This window comes from Emys orbicularis, chromosome 2 (assembly GCF_028017835.1).
Source record: "Emys orbicularis isolate rEmyOrb1 chromosome 2, rEmyOrb1.hap1, whole genome shotgun sequence".
In the NCBI taxonomy this organism is placed as follows: Eukaryota; Metazoa; Chordata; order Testudines; family Emydidae; genus Emys; species Emys orbicularis.
The window spans coordinates 226432042-226451087 of NC_088684.1; the positions used below are offsets into that span (position 1 = coordinate 226432042).

General features: G+C 44.4%; 1 protein-coding gene across 1 annotated transcript in view; it reads left to right on the forward strand.

The window, feature by feature from the left end:
- The first annotated feature begins 3571 nt into the window (after positions 1 to 3571).
- Positions 3572 to 19046, forward strand: part of ZNF385D (zinc finger protein 385D) — a 623326-nt gene continuing 607851 nt past the window's right edge. The window contains exon 1 of the mRNA XM_065399356.1: positions 3572 to 3635. Coding sequence (XP_065255428.1) covers positions 3572 to 3635 — 64 coding nt within the window. The remainder of the gene's footprint in view (positions 3636 to 19046) is intronic.

The following is a 19046-nucleotide window of genomic DNA, read 5'->3' on the forward strand; positions in this document are numbered from 1 at the left end:
AAAATACATTATGTACATATTGAATTAAAAATTAACAAACAGAAAATACACACAAAAGCAAATGAAAACACATTTATAGTTCTACACCAAAAAAGTGAAAATATGACCAATCAAATGCTCATTTGTACTCTTCTCTCCTGTCACAGAGGCTCTCTTCTTCTCCATCACACCTTCTGTTAAGCTATATTTTGATTAAATATGGATAATCATATGGCCCTCTACCTCATATGTACCACACTGTACAAAAATATTCTAGAGTGTAGGAGGGCTCCCGCCCTTTTCATTCACTCAAAAGCAAAATATAATCCCCCCGGCCATGGAAATTTCCACAATATCTTATCTCATTATATAAGACAAATTTAAATATATGAGGTCTCAGTTGGCATCATGCTTCTGTTTTTTGTTGTCCCCCTTTTCTTTTATTCCTTTCCAAGTATTTCAGGATATTAATTCTACCTAACCTACTACAGTATTTTTACTTTCCACTCCCTTTCTAAGCTATCTACAACATCCCTTTACTCTGACTCAACAGCACTTCTCCAATCTCCTTTTTAAAGTTATTTTTAGGGCTTGTCTTCACTTAGGCCTTGTCTACACTACAGGGGAAAGTTGATCTAAGCTACGCAATTTGAGCTACGTGAATAGCATAACTCTAATCAACGTAGCTAAGATCTACTTACCGCAGGGTCCACACTATGCAGTGTTGATGGGAGACGCTCTCCCCTCGACTCCCTCTACTCTTCTCGATCTGGTGGAGTACAGGAGTCGATGGGAGAGCGATCTGTGGGTCTTCACTAGGCCCGCTAAATCAACTGCCAATGCATCGATTGCCACTCAGTGATCCCCCAGTAAGGGCTTGTCTACACTTACCCGGGAATCGATGAGCAGCAATCAATGAATTAGCAGTCGATTTAGTGGGTCTAGTGAAGACCCGCTAAATCATCCACAGATCACTCTCCCGTCAACTCCTGTACTCCACGGGATCGAGAAGTGTAGGGGGAGTCGACATCACATAGTGTGGACCCCGCGGTAAGTAGATCTAAGCTATGTCAGTTTGAGTTACGCTATTCATGTAACTCAAATTGCATAGCTTAGATTGAATTTCTCCTGTAGTGTAGACAGGGCTTCAATGAAGACAAGCCCTAAGAATAACTTTAAAAAGGAAATTGGAGAAGTGCTGTTGAATCATAGTAAAGGGCTTTCCAGTTGGGTTATTGAGTTTGAATATCATAAATGTGCTTTTTTTTTAAAAAAAATTCATCTTATAACAATGAGAGTGTTAAAGATAGGGCAACAAAGTTATGATAATGATGTACCCTTAATATCTTTCTCCATGAAGTCAGTGCAGTAAGGAACAAACAGACTGAATAGAGTGTCACAAAAAAACAACAACAACAACAAAACAAATAAGAACTGTGATGGCTCCTTAAAGCAGAGTTCATTTTCTTTAAATCTAAAAGTCACTGGGACTTCTATGTGCCCTGTGCCTGCAACCCACCATGACTAGTAAGAAAGTTTTCCCAAATGCTTGCTGAAAGGAATATCTGCTGGTTGCTCCAAGTAGAGCAATTTTTAACAGCAGCTGTTGACCATCTTTTCAGTGCTGCTACAGTAACTACTATAATTTGGCACACAGGTATAAACACATAAGAAGGAATATAAACAAAAAGTTACACACCATACAGTTACATTACCACTCAAGTTACTAGTAAAAAGGCATAAATAGCTCTGAAATCTGCTCAGGACTACACTATCACATGTTTAAATGTATATTTTCTTGCATGCAAATTTGTTTACTTTTTTGTGTCTGTAATTTACTAAACAGCACATGTTGACTTTAAACAAACAAACAAAATTTCCAGAGAACTTTACACTTCCAGAAATCAAAGCAGGAATTATCAACATTGATCAGTTCTGGGATCAAATGATTGTTTTGTTAAAATGTTTAAGGCCACAGCCAAAGTAAGGGAAGGCTCATATGGGGACATTCCAAAATTTCACTAAAGCAGTGAGTGATCTAATTGGGAGGATTGGCACACAGCGAGTATGAGAGAAATTTTTAACTAAGAGGCAGTCATGTTGGGTTGCTTGCCACTGGGACTTGGGGGAATTACGTATAACAAATATTGTGGATTGGAAGGGATTGGTAACAGGTGTTTTTCTTTAAAGGGGGTATAGGAGAGTTTGGTAGCTCTGAAGGAGAAGGGTTATGTTGAGAATTATTATCTGTAGGTGTCGAAGGGTCCTAGCCCTGGAAACCTACCCCAGTTGATTGTGTCCCTCTCTTCCGCTCATACATCTCTTCCTCTTTTTAAAGCTGAAATTAAGCCTTAGCTGCCTCTCGGCTAGGAAACATTGTGGAGCATCCCAATGAAGCTGTAGTGTGTCATGAAGGCTCTAAAGCATGGGTCCCTTAATACCCTGCTTTTGGGCTCCCTAGGCTGCACTAGATAAGCAGTTGGGGCAGCCAAGGCCCAAATTAAGCTTTCAAGGTAGAGCATCCCTTCACAACCACGGGCTTCCAAAATTTCCCTCTGGATTTGTTGTGACGTGTGCCTCCTCCAGCGTGAGGGTAAGCTCCAGGTTTGTTTTGATTATGCTGGCATATAACACAGTGGGAGCATGCCCTTAAATGAGGATAGGCACTATCTGGTGATAAGAGGAGTTGGGGGGTCTCCGTGCTGCGTGGCTGGCTTTTGACAGTGGGGAACCCGGAGCACTGGGACAGACGCCTGTCCCCTGTGGCTGGGGGCACAGACGGGGATGCCCACCAGGCACTGACCCGTGGGTTACTCGTTCCTGGAGGAGGCGGAGGAGCTCAGAGGCCAGTGCTGGGGATGGCATCGGACCTGATTGATGCCAGGGCCTTGCATGTGGCAGGGGAGTCTGAGAGAAGAGGATGGCCGCGGTTATCACTCTGCTGCGCCCTCAGCCCAGAGGGGGAAATAGGGTGACCAGATGTCTCGATTTTATAGGGACAGTCCCGATTTTTTGGTCTTTTTCTTATATAGGCTCCTATTACCCCCCACCCCCGTCCCGATTTTTCACATTTGCTGTCTGGTCACCCTAGGGGGAAGACAACATAGGGGAGGAATGTAGCCGCTGAGCCTTGGCACTGCCTGTCAAGGCTCCCGCCTCCCTCCCCATCTCCCGCGCTAGTTCTAGCGGCTTCCCGCTCCCCGAACCCCAGCGAGCCCCTATCATTTGGGGGGGGGGGGAGTGTGTTCGGCTTAGCCGGGTCTCCGCGGCTCGCTGCGCTCGGGGGAGGCGGGGAGCAAGTTGCAAGGCGCTAAGCCGGGCCCCGCGCCCTGCCTCCCCTGAGGTGGCACCGCGCCGAGTGCCCAGGAGCCGGGCAGCGGCCAGCCCGCCCGCTGCTGATTGACATCCCGGCCGGAGGGGAGGCGGGGTCGCCGGGACCACTCTGCACGAGCGCCTGTGAAGCTCCCCCCACACCCCGAATCTCTCCTCCCGAGGCTGGTCCCGCTCTCCCCTGTGCGCATCAGTCCCAGGCTGCTCGCCCTCCTCCCTGCGTGGCTGGTTCGGTGGGCAGGAGGGGGCAGCCTCCTGGAGGATGAAGAGCTCAGCTGGGGGCAGGAGGGCAAAGCTGCCAGGAGCTAAATGCCAGCCCAGCAACGGTAAGTTAGGGGGACCCCGGCTCCCCCTTTCCTAACGTGGGCTGTCCTCATTTCTGTGTCTGACGGGGGGAACGACCCTCCCCATCCTCTGCATTTCCTGGGGGCAGCGAGCGGAGGAGGGTAGAGATTCCAGGTCTCTCCTTAGTAAAGCAGCAGCAGCGGGTGCTGTTTATTTTTTCCTCTGTTGAAAGGCGCAAAGACATTTGCAACCCCTCTTCTTTTAGGTGAGTAAATAATAAAGTGCTGGTATGTCGCGGGGAGGGGAAGGGTTAAAGTGTTGAGGTCTGTGCAGAACGTGATTACTTATTTTGTCGCCCAGAGAATCTGTAGTAATTTCTGTATAAGCATCTTTGCCTTGTGGGACAAAAGCTGTCCTGGGACATCTCTGTGATTAAACTCCTTTAAGCTGCTGCTCATGCATTTTATTTACTCCATCCCAAGGCTGGATGGGAAAAAAACAGTGTTCACATGTCTTTTGACATCTTGTTTTGATAGTGACTTTTTTGCTTGATTCAGAAGGATTTTTTAAAGGTATTTATGAACAGGCGAACTTCATTAAATCTGGAAGGAGCCCTTCAAACTCTTATTGGCCCACATGTTAACGATCTTAATGTTTGGAAAGCATTTTTTAAAACACTCTTCTTGTGTTGTTACTTGAAGGCAGATGCATATTTCAAGGGCTAACAGTTCTTCAGAAAGCCATTCCACACTTTGGAAATATAGGCAGTGAGCAGTTTTTTATGAGCTATCGAAAATAAGTGTTCAGGTTTATAACCTCATTTACTGAATGATGAATTCCTTTACCCAAAGACAAATCTGTTAAGTACCATTTCCTACTGTAATACTTGGCTGTCGTTGTCTGCTTTGATGAACAAAACCAACAGTTTATTGATACAGGTCAGTTTGTTTTGAATTCTGTCTAGAATTCCTTGTAGTGGTTCATTGTCAGTGGGGTATTAAAACCACTATTTGGCTTAAATTAGATAAGTGTGTTTGTATGAATCCGGGGTATCTAACCACAAAAGCCCAAAATGGACCACTTAAATTATGCAGATGAAGCTTAACATGTCACATTTTACAGTAATTTGTGCTGTTTGTTGCCAGATGTCTTTGCCAGAAAGTAACTTTGGTGCTATTCCAATGGAGATCACTAGGCAGCCTTAAGTATTCTCTCAGAGATATATAGTACAGTGTAAGAATAGCTACATTGGTAATGACAGTGCCATAATGAGTGAGAACTTAGCGGTATTAAGTGTGTTTTGTTGAAGACCGCACTTGCTATGAAAATTAAATGCATGCTGTCATCCTGAAACCTAGTAGTCATTTAAAAATGAAAATTTAAAGTTGTTTCTGGTATTATACGTGAACCAAAATCCTTCTGCTAATAATCATGGTTTTACAATCACATATATTTTCTGTCTGCCCTGTTTTTCACAAACTGAAAGAGGAGCCAGAGTATATAAGACTACATTTGAGAAACTCTGGAAAATGTGCTTGAAGAGCTATCAAGTTCACAAAGTAACCATATAAATACATCAAACATTGTTAATCTCTTTCAGTTACAATAATTTAAAATGTTACTTGTCACAGCAGTAGTGGAAAAATTCAGACAAAGCAGTGATGTTTTTTAAGTTGGTAGTGTCCCTTTAAGTTGTCAGACTCCGGAATGCAGGGATATTCTGTAATAACCAACCACACAGGGTGAAATCCTGCCCTTATTGAAGTCAAGAAGAGTTTTGCCAGAACCTGAATGGCTCAAAAGAGAATGTACTGGCTATGGAGTCTGAGCCACACCCAAGCACTGGGAGTTCAAATCCAGTCATAGATAGAAATCTGAAATAAAGAATGGGAGTTTTGCCATTGACTTCAGTAGAGCCAGGATTTCACCCACAGATGTTATTATGTGAGGCATGAGGCCAAGCTGAGAGCCTTTGGCTGATGTTGTTGTGCCATTATGACAAAGTGTATATTTACTAGACTATGTCAGTGTGATTAAAACAGTTTTTAAATTACTTTACAATAAACTAGATATTTTAAATAAGCATTTTATAACTTCTGATCTGTTTTGGTTCTAATCTAAAACACAAAATAGTGTCATGTTTATCAGTCAGTCTGAGAGAACACTTTCTTAATACAAGTGTTATGTAAAATCCATGCACACCTAAGGCATTGTATAAATAGTAATAGCAATAAATAATGTTTAATGTTAAACTACAGCGTAGTGGAGCACATCTATTTTGTATCTTATTTCATTTCAATGGTATTTTAAAAAGACAATCATTCTTTCTGCTGCCTTCAGTTGGAAAAGTGCATCCGTTTTATTTATGTAGAGCATTTGTTGTACACAGCCCCAAATGATGGCAAAGACAAATGTTAGGATAATTTGTATGATCTAATGCTAATTATGTGGTGCACTGAGTACTAGAAAATGTGTGTACAAAAATCTTAGAATGTTGTTCCAGTACACTTTTTAAAAATTTTAAATCTTCAACTTCAAAGAAACACTTTATTTTCTAAGTGAGACATCAGATAAATGTTAGCATCTCTTAAGAATACTGATTATTTCTCTGTCAGTATAATGAAACTACTTAAAATGCTTAGGTTACAAAGAATACAGGGATTACAAAGAGGCAAGCAGAGTGTGTATGCACACACACATATAAAATATGCAATCTTGTAAATTGTTATAAATATATAAATTATAACATTAGTTTAAACATATATGTATGTGTATATATGTATGCATGTGTCTATATGTGTGTGTGCGTGTATTTAAATAACATTGCAATGTGTGCTTGTTCCAGCAATTTTATTTATTTATTTTTTAGCAGCAAACAGACTTGGACTGTTGGCTCATTGGTGCAGGCATAGAATTATCATAATGGTATTTGTAGAGGTTCTGCGGGAAACAAGTACCAGTCACATCTCAGAGTAGGAAAGGGAGCTATTAGGAAGTTGGAAAATCATGTTTTCTTCCGTTCCCAGAAGCACAGGCACATCATTTCAGGCTTCTGGAGGAGCTGGCAGAGAGGTACATCACCGTGTGTGTGGGTGGGGGGGGGGGGGGGGTGCTGGGGACACCCTGGCCTGTGGCTCCTAATCTGCATTGGGTTCAACTGCTAGTCCTGGCTGGGCTGGGGCAGGTGAGGATGGGACTTCCTCTTTCCCTACAAGGAGTGGCCAGGACTGGGACCAGGTTAGACCCTTCTCTAGAAACCTCCCCTGGCTGCAGGAAGCTCCAACTCCACCCCACTAGCTTCCTGCCCCCATTGCTCATCAGCCACAGGGGAGGGGTCACTGTATGGGGAGCTGATTCCTTGTCCACCCAACCCCCATGCATCCATACTCCCCATACCCAAGCCCTCCCACTAAGCCTCGCCCTGCACCCAGAACCCCACCACTGAGCCTTAGCCCCTGCATTTTAGCCCCCCTGTACCCATACCTCCCCTCAAGCTCCACCCTCTGCATCTGGACCCTCATTCCTGCACCCAGATCACTCCCCGGTGAGGTCCCCACAGTTGAACCCCCACTCAGATGAGCCCCATCCCTGCACCTGGACTGCCCCAATGAGCCACCCAGACCCCTACCCTACTGAGCCCCAAACAGCTGCACCTGGACCATGACCCCACCAAGCTCCACTCCCCCAGCACCCACCCTCTGCTAAGCCCTCCACACCCAGACCCCCCCACTGAGATCCATCCCACCACACCCAGATCTCTCCTGATAAGCCCCAACCACCTGCACCTGGACCCCCTGGCAGAGTCCCATTGCCCCTGCACCCAGTACGCTCCAATGAGCACCTGTGTATCTAGATTCTTCCTGCACCCGGACCCCCCGCCCCCAAGAAGATTGCCCCACACAGAATCCTCTCACCCCACACCTGGATCCCCCCACACTAAGCCCCTCCACACTTGGATCCTGCCAGACAGAGCCTGCCTGCTCACACCTGGCATGGAGAGGCAGGGCCCTGGAGTTTTTCTGGGGCAGGCCTGGTCCTTGTGCAGTGTCAGGGTTGGGTGCAGCCTCACTGTTGAGTCTGTGTCCGGGGGGTGAGGTGCTGCAGGGTGATCTCCACCTCTATGCATCCAGTGGCCTGTGCTCCCCATTGCCTTGCTAGAGCCTCCACATTTATTTTTTGACAAAATTTGCAGACTTTTAAAATATTGTGTGCAGAATTTTTATTTTTTGGTGCAGAATTCCCTCAGGAGTAAACAATTTATCACCCTCCTCTTTATAACAATCTTTTATGTACTGGGAGACTTTTATCATGTCCTCCTTCAGTCTTCTCTTCTACAGCCTAACCAAATATTTTTTTCAGTCTTTCCTGGTAGGTCATGTTTTCTAGACCTTTAATAATTTTGTTGCTCTCCTCTGGACTCTCTCCAATTTGTCCACATCTTTCCTGAAGTGTGGTGCCCAGAGCTGGACACAATACTCCAGTTGAGGCTTAATCAATGCTGAGTAGAGTGGAAGAATTACTTATTGTGTCTTGTTTACAATGCTCCTGCTAATACATCCTAGAATGATGTTCACTTTTTTCACAACAGTATTACGTTGTTGACTCATATATAGTTTGTGATCCACTATAACCCCCAGATCCTTTTCTGCAGTACTCCTTCCTTAATTAGGAAGTTGGGAAATCATGCTGTTTCTTCCTGTTCTTATAGTGGACCTCAGAGGGCAATTATTTCCCATTTTGTATTTGTGGAATTAATTATTCCTTCCTGAATTAATTATTCCTACTTTGCATTTGTCCTTATTGAATTTCATCCTATTTATTTCAGACCATTTCTTCAGTTTGTCAAGGACATTTTGAAATCTAATCCTGTCCTCCAAAACACTTGCAATCCCACCCCGCTTGGTGTCATCTGCAAAGTTTATAAGTGCAATCTCTATGCCATTATCCAAATCATTTATTAAGATATTGAATTGAACTGGACCCAGGACAGGTCCCTGTGGGACCCTACTCGGTATACTATTTCACCTTTATTGTGAACCATTGATGATTACTCTCTCAGGACAAGTCTACACTACAGCACTACACTGGTGCAGCTGCACCGATGTAGCTGCGCCACCGTAGCATGTCTGGTGAAGATATGCTATGCTGACGGGAGAGCGCTTTCCCATCAGCATAATTGGTTTCTGCCAAGAATGGCATTTAGTGGGTCTGCAGTTCAGCATCAGATTGATTGTTGGCCTCCCTGGTGTGCCTGTCGTAGTTCCTTGGCTTTCAAGCGGCACTGCTGTTGGCCCCTGTCTGACCCCTTCTCCTGCATCCCCCAAGCAATCTGCTCATAGTTGTTGACATTTCTACGACTGGTTCAGAACCATGCCTGCACAATCTCTTCGTCTCATGGGCCAAGGAGATCCGATACCTCCTGTCTTCTCCAGACAGGAGTGCATCTGAAGTGTGTAGTCAGCTGGGCAGTTGTGCTCAACAGAGAGCAGACAGAGGTGTGCTCACCAAGCTGGACAACCAGGAAAGGGCATTTCAAAAATTCAAAAGGGTTTGAAAGCAGGGGATGGGGATGGCAGGAGTGAGGGGAGAAGGCAGCTTCTGATGTGCATGATCTCTGGGCAGTGGAGTTAACAATTGTGAACAGAGTGGTCAGTGTTAGGCATTGTGGAACAGATGCTGGAGGACTGTTAGGGTTGACATAGGTAAAGTAGTGCTTACACTCGTGCTTCGTCGACATCCATACATCGACCATGGCTCAACACCGCTCAGGGAGCTGGTGTTACTATGTTGACGTAGTGGAGCACTTACATCAGTGGGAGACAAATTGAAGTGTAGACATGTGCACAACTAGGTTGATGTAAGGTGGCTTATGTCAGCCTAACTTTGTTGTGTAGACCAGGCCTAACTAATTGTTAATTTGTTTTTTTCCCTATTTTAGCCTCAGATTTTACCTCATTTACACTGATGTTCACTACGTTAGTTGTCCAATCACTCCTAACCTTTTTGTTCAAAACTGAAACAAAAAAGACATTTAACACTTTAGCCTTTGCTGAATTTTCTGTTATTGTTTCTCTCTCCTCTTTGAGTAATAGGTCTACCTGTCTTTGATCTTCCTCTTGCTTGTAATGTGTTTGTAAAATGTTTTATTGTTACCCTCTATGTCCCTAGCTTATGTTGTCCTTTGGCCTTTCTAATTTTGTCCCTACATGCTTGTGTTGTCTTTTTTTTATACACACAGACACACACACCCTCCAATCATTGTGTGTGCATGATGTGTATATATATCTACATATGTGTGTATATATATATTTTCATCCTTTGTAATTTGACCTTGTTTCAGCTTTTCATATGACTCTTTTTGAGGTTCTGGTCACTGAAGAGATGGGTAAGCTAGGATGGTCTCGTACCATACTTCCTATCTTTCCTGTGCATTGGGATAGTTTGCTTTTGTACCTGTAATAATGTCTCTTTCAAAAACTGTCATTTGTCATGAACTCTTTTTCCCTTTGCTTCCCACAGGATCTAACCTACCAATTCTCTGAGTTTGCTAAAATTTGCCTTCTTGAAGTCCATTGTCTTTATTCTGCTGTTTTCCCTCCTGCCATTCCTTAGAATCATGATCTTTATAATTTTGTCTCTCACCCAAGCTGCCTTCTACTTCAAATTCTCAACCAGTTCCTTCCTATTTGTCAGAATCAAATCTAGAACAGACTTTCCCCTTGGCACTTTCTCCACCTTTTGCAATAAAAAGTTGTCTCCGGTGCATTCCATGAACTTGTTGGATAATCTATGCCCTGTTGTATTATTTTCCCAACAGATGTCTAGGAGTCCCCCATCACCACCAAGTCCTATGCTTTGGATGATTTTGTTAGTTGTTTTAAAAAAAACCTCATCTACCTTGTCTTCGTGGTTAGGTGGTCTATAGTAACCCCATACTATTATATCACCCATGTTTTTTACCCCTTTTATACTTACCCAGAGACTTTCAACAGGCTGCCTCCCACTTCTGTCTCAGCATCAGTGCAAGTGTATACATCTTTGATCTACAGGGTAACGCCTCCTCACTTTTTTCCCTGCCTGTCTTTCCTGTACAAGCTGTACCATTCTGCACTAATATCCCAGTAATGTGAATTATCCCACCAAGTCTTTGTGATGCCAATTTTGTCATAATTGTGATTATTCACTAGTATTTCTAATTCTTCCTGTTTTATTCCTCATAATTCTTTCATTAACATACAGCCATCTAAGATGTTCATTAGATTTCCCCTCTATATTCCTCTTGTTTCTCCTTTGTCCCTGCTATGATTGCCATGTTCCCACAGATTCTGACCATTCATCCAGGTCTCCATGTTCTGGATTTACAGTGGGCTTTTGTCTCCTGCTCCCATACTAGATTAGCCAGTCTGCAGCCAAAAATAATATGTATCTTCAATCTATATCCAAAGATCCAAAATATTCTAAGACACTGTAATACTGACATGAGTTCATCTTTACCATTTTAATGACAAAATGGCTTTCTTAAGTAAACATAACTAATAATAAAACGAGCACTTTATCAACATCAAACTTACATAATACTAATGGGTTTGTGAGGACAATGTTTTCTACACCAGTCAAAATACTTAAAAAGATAAGTACAAACATTTGAAATCTGTCCTCTGATGGCACACACACAAAGTCTTGTCTTGCATATTTAAAAAAAATCACCTTGGAAACTCAGATTTGGAGCAATATAAAATAGGATTAACATTTCCACTTGATATGGTCTAGACAGCAAGTTAGGACAGAGAGTTCCTTAAAAAGTGTAAGATCTTGCTAAGATTATAAGTATCAAAGAACTCATAAAAAGCCTGGTTTTAAGGGATTTAGGATTGGATGAGCATTGGCAATTTAAATTTAAAATCACTCAAAACTGGAAGATTTAGATGAATGGTTACAGGCAGAGTTCTATTACAAGTACTCTCAAAGTAGGTGTTAAGAAGTACTCTAATGAAAACCCTGGTGTAAATCAAGCAAATAGTTTTAGGTTGCTACTTAAGAAAAGTTTGAATTATTTGTATACATTGACAAAAAAGATTATTGTAGCTTACCTTTTCTGAAGAACAGGTGTGGAATGTTTATAACTAGAAGTAGTAAAAAGAAAGAGTATTTAAATTATTTGTCAACACCAAAAATAACTTTAAAATGAGCACATTTTGCTTTCATTCCAAAACATTGTGTTACAGTCAAGTTATACTCTTATAAGGCAAATATTTCTGCCTTTCTCTTATAAAATTTCCTTGATTTTTGAATACTTAGGATACAGAACTGAACAGTGTGGGATAACCTACATGAATATATGTTGATGTTTTAACATATGGAAATATATGTATTCATTGACTGAATTTATTGTTCATGAAAGATGCCATTTCCTTGCCTAATCATATGTACACAAACTACTCTCAGCATCATGTGACCATTCAGCTCACCAACAAATGCTCCACGGACAATTAGCCATCCATGGAACAGTTTGTGAAACTTTGAATTAAAGCGTGATAGCCAGTTTTTTAAAACTAACAAACAACCTAACTTCTTTCTATTTCTGTACTTTATATTCTTTGTTGATGCAGAGCAATAAATCTTCATAAAGTGTATAGACTTGTTTTCTATATTTCTGAAGGTAGTTTTACATTCTTTTGTATTTCCAAGAGGCCCCAACAGAGATTAGGGCCCAGTTGTGCAAGGAATGGTTCAAATATATAAAAAGAAACATGTAGAGTTTACATTCTAAACAAATAAGGTAGACAAAAGTTTTGACTAGACTAGGAAAAATGGCTGGGTTAGTAAACATGTTTTATCTAACCTTGACCTTTTCCTTAGTGTAGACTCAGGTTGACACTTTTAACCTGGATTTAGCTGGTCAAGGTACATAATGGGTAAAATGTTCAAAACTGCTTGAATGATTTAGGCACTTAGGTCCCACTGACCTTCAGTGGAATGTAAGCTTCTAAATCACTCCAATACTTTTGAACATTTTACCTAATATAACTAAGGTTGAACCATCTCTGAATATTTACAATGTTTGGAAAATCTGGACCTGAACTCCTAAACTACAGGCTATTTTAAAATCAATTTTGGAATACTGTACCTATAAGATGACAGTTTTGTCCACCAATTTATAAAATAATAATAAATCAATAAATACCTATTGCAGTGGCTATATATGCATTTTTACAGCTTCTGTAGGATTGGATAATTATGGCACTGATAAAACACTAGGGTAACAATTTCCATCATTGGAAATAGGTATTTAATAAGAGGTGCACTGTGGATTGTACTAAGGCCTGGTCTACACTAGGCGTTTTATGTCGAATTTAGCGCCGTTACATCGAATTAACCCTGCACCCGTCCACACCACGAAGCTATTTAGTTCGACATAGAGGTCTCTTAAATTCGACTTCTGTATTCCTCCCCAACGAGGGGAGTAGCGGTAAATTCGAAATGGCCATATCGAATTAGGGTAGGTGTGGATGGAAATCGACGCTAATAGCTCCGGGAGCTATCCCACAGTGCACCACTCTGTTGACGCTCTGGACAGCAGTCCGAGCTCGGATGCTCTGACCAGCCACACAGGAAAAGCCCCGGGAAAATTTGAATTCCTTTTCCTGTCTGGGCAGTTTGAATCTCATTTCCTGTTTGGACATCGTGGCGAGCTCAGCAGCACTGGCAACGATGCAGAGCTCTCCAGCAGAGATGGCCGTGCAATCTAATAGAAAGAGGGCCCCAGCATGGACTGATCGGGAAGTCTTGGATCTGATCGCTGTGTGGGGCGATGAGTCCGTGCTTTCCGAGCTGCGCTCCAAAAGACGGAATGCAAAGATCTACGAGAAGATCTCTAAAGCCATGGCAGAGAGAGGATACAGCCAGGATGCAACGCAGTGCCGCGTGAAAATCAAGGAGCTGAGACAAGGCTACCAGAAGACCAAAGAGGCAAACGGACGCTCTGGATCCCAGCCCCAGACATCCCGTTTCTATGAGGCACTGCATTCCATCCTAGGTGCGGCCGCCACCACTACCCCACCACTGACCGTGGACTCGGAGGATGGGATATTGTCCACGGCCGGTTCCTCGGACATGTTAGCGGACGGGGAAGATGAGGAAGGAGATGAGGAGGACGAGGCAGTCGACAGCGCTTGCAACGCTGATTTCCCCGACAGCCAGGATCTCTTCATCACCCTTACAGAGATCCCCTACCAACCGTCCCCAGCCCTTAACCCAGACACAGAATCAGGGGAAGGATCAACCAGTAAGTGTTTTAAACATCTAAACATTTATTTTTAACAGAACTGGAATATTAACAATAACAACAATGGGTTTTTCATGATTAGTTTGCCCTAGGCGCTTAACGTTTCAGTCCTGGGCAGTGCAACTATTGAAAAAAAATCTAACAATGTCCGGTTTTGCATGATTGTTCTGCCCAAGCCGCTCTACTGTTTAGTCCCTGCCAGTGCAGCTACAGTAAAATGCGGTCTACATGTCCGGGGATAGAGCAGTAATCCTCCTGGGACATCTCCACGAAGCTCTCCTGGAGGTAATTGGAAAGCCTTTGCATCAGGTTCCTGGGGAGAGTGGCCTTATTGGGTCCTCCGTGGTAGGAAACGTTTCCGCGCCAGGAGACAATCAAGTACTCCGGGATCATTGCCCTGCAGAGCATGGCGGCATACGGCCCTGGTCTTTGCAGGCTTTCCTGAAGCATTCTTTCTTTATCACTGTCTGTAATCCTCATCAGGGTGATGTCGCTCATGGTGACCTGCTTTGAATTAGGTAGGGGAATGTTAGTATTGGGACTGCTTTCCCGTTCCTTTACAGAACTGTAACCGCTGGTTTACAGCCACGCGGTGGAGGCGGGAGAGGGGCAGCATACAGGGATCTTTCCCTGGGACAGCCGCGAGGTGGTGGGACAGGGGCAGAGTTCATGCTTGCCGGATTGCTGGCAGCAGAGACTGGCATTGCTTTCAATGTGAAAGGAGGCCAGTGCTACTATTAAAGTTTTAAGCAGCCACAAGTCTACGGCTTACCATGTCTGCCTGCTACACAAATTCCAGTGTCCTGCCCCGCTTCTCAGATCGGCAGTGCAAGACCCCAGGCACTGAATGCGAGGGCCGAAAATTCGACCTTGTCCTGAGTGCGCATGTGATAGGTGCAGTGCATGGTCTTGTTCACAGAGAAAGACTATGTTCTTTGTTCACAACTACATTTATCTTTCTGAGGAATTCACTCCCTTTTTCCCATTCCCACAGCCACATCTGCGACTGTCTCCCAACCCAGCCTGGCATCACACTCCCAGAGGCTAGCGCAGATTAGGCAGAGGAAGAAGAGGACACGGGAAGACATGTTCTCGGAACTCATGGGCTGCTCCCGAGCCCAGGCAGCCCAGCAGACCCAGTGGAGGGAGAACTTGTCCCAAATGCACTGTTCACACATGGAACGGGAGGAGAGGTGGCGGCAGGAAGACCAGCAGGCGACTCAAACGCTGCTTGGACTAATGAGGGAGCAAACGGACACGCTCCGGCGCCTTGTGGATGTTCTGCAGGAATGGAGGCAGGAGGACAGAGCCCCGCTGCAGTCTATCTCTAACCGCCCTCCCCCGCCACCAAGTCCCATACCCCCCTCACCCAAAGTCCAAAGAAGGAGGGGCGGAAGAGTCCGTGAAAACTCTCACTCCACCCCTGCAGACTGCTCTACTACTAGAAGGCTCTCATTCCCCAAAATTTGACAAGTCCTTTCCTTCCCGCCTCACACAAGCCCCCGTCCAAGTTTCACCCCCCCCCGTTTCATGTGTAGTTGCTAATAAAATATACGTTTCTGTTAATTACTGTTTCCATCATGTTCTTTTGGAGGAGAGTCTGTCTGAAGGGGGGGAAGGGGGTTGGTAATTGGACAGGACAGTCACCTTTAGCAGGGTACAGAGGCGGGGCAGGTCCAGCAGCAGGGCACATACACAGTGCAGTGACTAGTTACCCTGGTCAGTCTGGGAGGTGGTTTTCATGTTCTGTGTGTGTGTGTGGGGGGGTTGATCTGTGACTTTGTGGCGGGGGAGGGCAGTTACAGATCTTATGCAGCGGTCCTTATCCTGGATCACAGAGCCATGCAGCAGGGGATCTGTAACCCTCCTCCCCCTGCCACAAAGTCACATAGCCCCCACATACACGCAGTCCCGATCAGGAGGGCTGGCAGGCTCCGTTGAAACAACCAGTCCACCACTGCGGAGCCTGTCATTCCTGGAGTTTAGAAGCGTCATTTGCATCAGTACACTACACCCGCTCCCCACCACAGTCTGCGTCCCAGGTTTAAAACATTCCCGCGAAAACAGTAATAAAGACAACGGTGTTCATTAACAAAATAGAACTGATTTTATTTTTTTGGAAGGGGGTGAAGGGGGTATGTAACTGGAGAGGATAGTCAACATTAACTGGGTAAAGAAACGGGGGCAGGTTCAGCTTCTCTGTACAGAAACTTAAAAGTCACTGGTTACCCTGCTCACTCTGGAACCTAGCTTTCAAAGCCTCCCAGATGCACAGCGCGTCCCGCTGGGCTCTTCTAATCACACGGCTGTCTGGCTGGGCGTAATCAGCAGCCAGGCTATTTGCCTCAACCTCCCACCCCGCCATAAAGGTCTCCCCCTTGCTCTCACAGAGATTGTGGAGCACACAGCAAGCTGCTATAACAATGGGGATATTGGTTTCGCTGAGATCACAGCGAGTGAGTAAGCTTCTCCATCTCCCCTTGAGACGGCCAAAAGCACACTCCACCACCATTCTGCACTTGCTCAGCCGGTAGTTGAACAGTTCTTTTTCAGTGTCCAGGGCGCCAGTGTAGGGCTTCATGAGCCAGGGCATTAGCGGGTAGGCTGGGTCCCCGAGGATCACTGTAGGCATCTCCACATCCCCAAGAGTTATTTTGTGGTCCGGGAAGTAAATACCTTCCTGCAGCCGTCTAAACAGACCAGAGTTTCTGAAAACGCGAGCGTCATGAACCTTGCCCGGCCATCCGACGTTGATGTTTGTAAAACATCCCCGATGGTCCACCAGTGCTTGCAGCACCATTGAAAAGTAGCCCTTTCTGTTAATGTACTGGCTGGCCTGGTGGTCCGGTCCCAGGATAGGGATGTGAGTTCCATCTATAGCCCCTCCGCAGTTTGGGAATCCCATCGCGGCGAAGCCATCTATGATGGCCTGCGCGTTTCCCAGGGTCACTACCTTTGAGAGCAGTACCTCAGCGATTGCGTTGGCTACTTGCATCACAACAACCCCCACGGTAGATTTGCCCACGCCAAAGTGGTTTGCGACTGACCGGTAGCTGTCCGGCATTGCAAGCTTCCAGAGGGCTATGGCCACTCGCTTCTGGACAGTCAGGGCTGCTCGCATCCGGGTGTCATTGCGCTTCAGGGCAGGGGACAGCAACTCACAAAGTTCAAGGAAAGTCCCCTTCCGCATGCGAAAGTTTCGCAGCCACTGGGATTCATCCCAGACGTGCAGCACTATGCGGTCCCACCAGTCCGTGCTTGTTTCCCGGGCCCAGAATCGCCGTTCCACAACATCCACATGACCCATTGTCACCGTCATGTCCTCGGCGCTGGGTCCCGTGCTTTCTGACAGGCCTGTGCTACTCTCAGACTTCAGGCCCTCACCGTGGTGCCGTAGCCTCCTCGCCTGATTTATCTGCATCTGCCTCTGGGAAAGGTGGATGATAACCTGCGAGGCGTTGACAACGGCCACAACTGCAGCGATGGTCGCAGCGGGCTCCATGCTCGCAGTGCTGTGGCGTCCGCGCTGTCACTGACCAGAAAAGTGCGCGAACTGATTTCCCGCCGACGCTTTCAGGGAGGGAGGGAGGGCGGTAGTGACGGATGGATGACGACAATTACCCAAAAGCACCCTCGACACATTTTTTTACCCAGAAGGCATTGGCGGCTCGACCCAGAATTCCAATGGGCAGCGGGGACTGCGGGAACTGTGGGATAGCTGCCCACAGTGCACTGCTTCCAATGTCGACGCTTTCCCCGTTAGTGTGGACTCACAAAGTCGAATTACTGTCCTTAGTGTGGACACACACGTTCGACTTTGCAATATCGATTCCACATATTCGATTTAAGTGAAATCGAACTACTCTCGTAGTGTAGACATACCCTAAGTCTGAATTTGCAATAAAGGGACAAACAAATTTTAGAACTTAGATGCATAATGTTTGTGAATGAAACAAATAGTATTCTTTTGAAGCTTATATGCAAAAAGATTCCCCTCTGACTCTTATTCAGTTTCACTTTTGCCCTGATAAGTTGTCTGGGCTATACAGAATTCTTTATAAAGATGATGTGGAGATTTTTAATCATGCATTGACCACAAATGGCTCTACTGGGACATGAAAGGTGCTTTTAAAAGGTAGGGAGAATTCTCTTCATTGATCATGTGGCTGTTTAAGTTTTGTATATTTGTGAAATGATTACTCTGACAGAGCAATAGAAACTAACAAATTTTACTACAGTTTGATGCAGTATGTTATGTTTTGAGTAACACTGGCTCAGTGGCATTTTATGCTCACATCTGGAAGTTTCCAGTCTTAGTATTCAGTTTGCTTTCTCTCTTCCTCTTTCCATTTAGCCTTGCCATGTTATAAAAATGAATCATCTTGTCCATTAAATAAACTTGGAATGTCTGCTCATACACTGAATTTGTTTCATCACGTCGCCATAATAATTTATTAGAATGCTGGCAACTCCAACTGCTTTCCCAAATGTATTTGGGCTGGACTTTACCCAGTGTTGTTTAATCCTTCCGTTGCTCAGAACATCACAAAAACTGGAATTTGACTTCTTTCTCTCATGCAGATATAAAGTAGCATTTTTGCTTTTTGTCTTTGTGGATAATTGATCTGAAAATTATTAGACTATGTAATATTTGGTAATTAAATAAAATGACAGCAGAATAATCTTAATCGATACATAACAATGTAAACAGGAACTGAACAAATAATCAATCATTGTGATTACCACAGGCTCATATGGATATATTGTGATATTTATTTCTATTTCATTAACTGATTTAAAATAAGCAGTGTTCAAACTGTTAACACATTTAAAAAACAAAAACAAAAAACTATAGTCGCATAAGCTAAAAGATAACTAGCATGAACTGAACATACTGCAGGAAAATGTGTGCCAGCAAACACCAGTTCACACCTGTCAACCTGTGAACAAGAGTGCTGGAACAATTTGTATAGTGGGGGTGCTGAGAGGCATTGAACCAAACTGTAAACCCTGTATATGATGGAAACAAATTGAAGCCGGGGGTAAGGCAGCACCCCTAGTTCCAACACCTATGCCTGTGAATAGCTTTACAGAAAGCAATAGAGCTGCCATTTAAACAGACTTTTTGTAATGAGGGGTCCTATTGTTAAGTCATGGAAAGGCACTA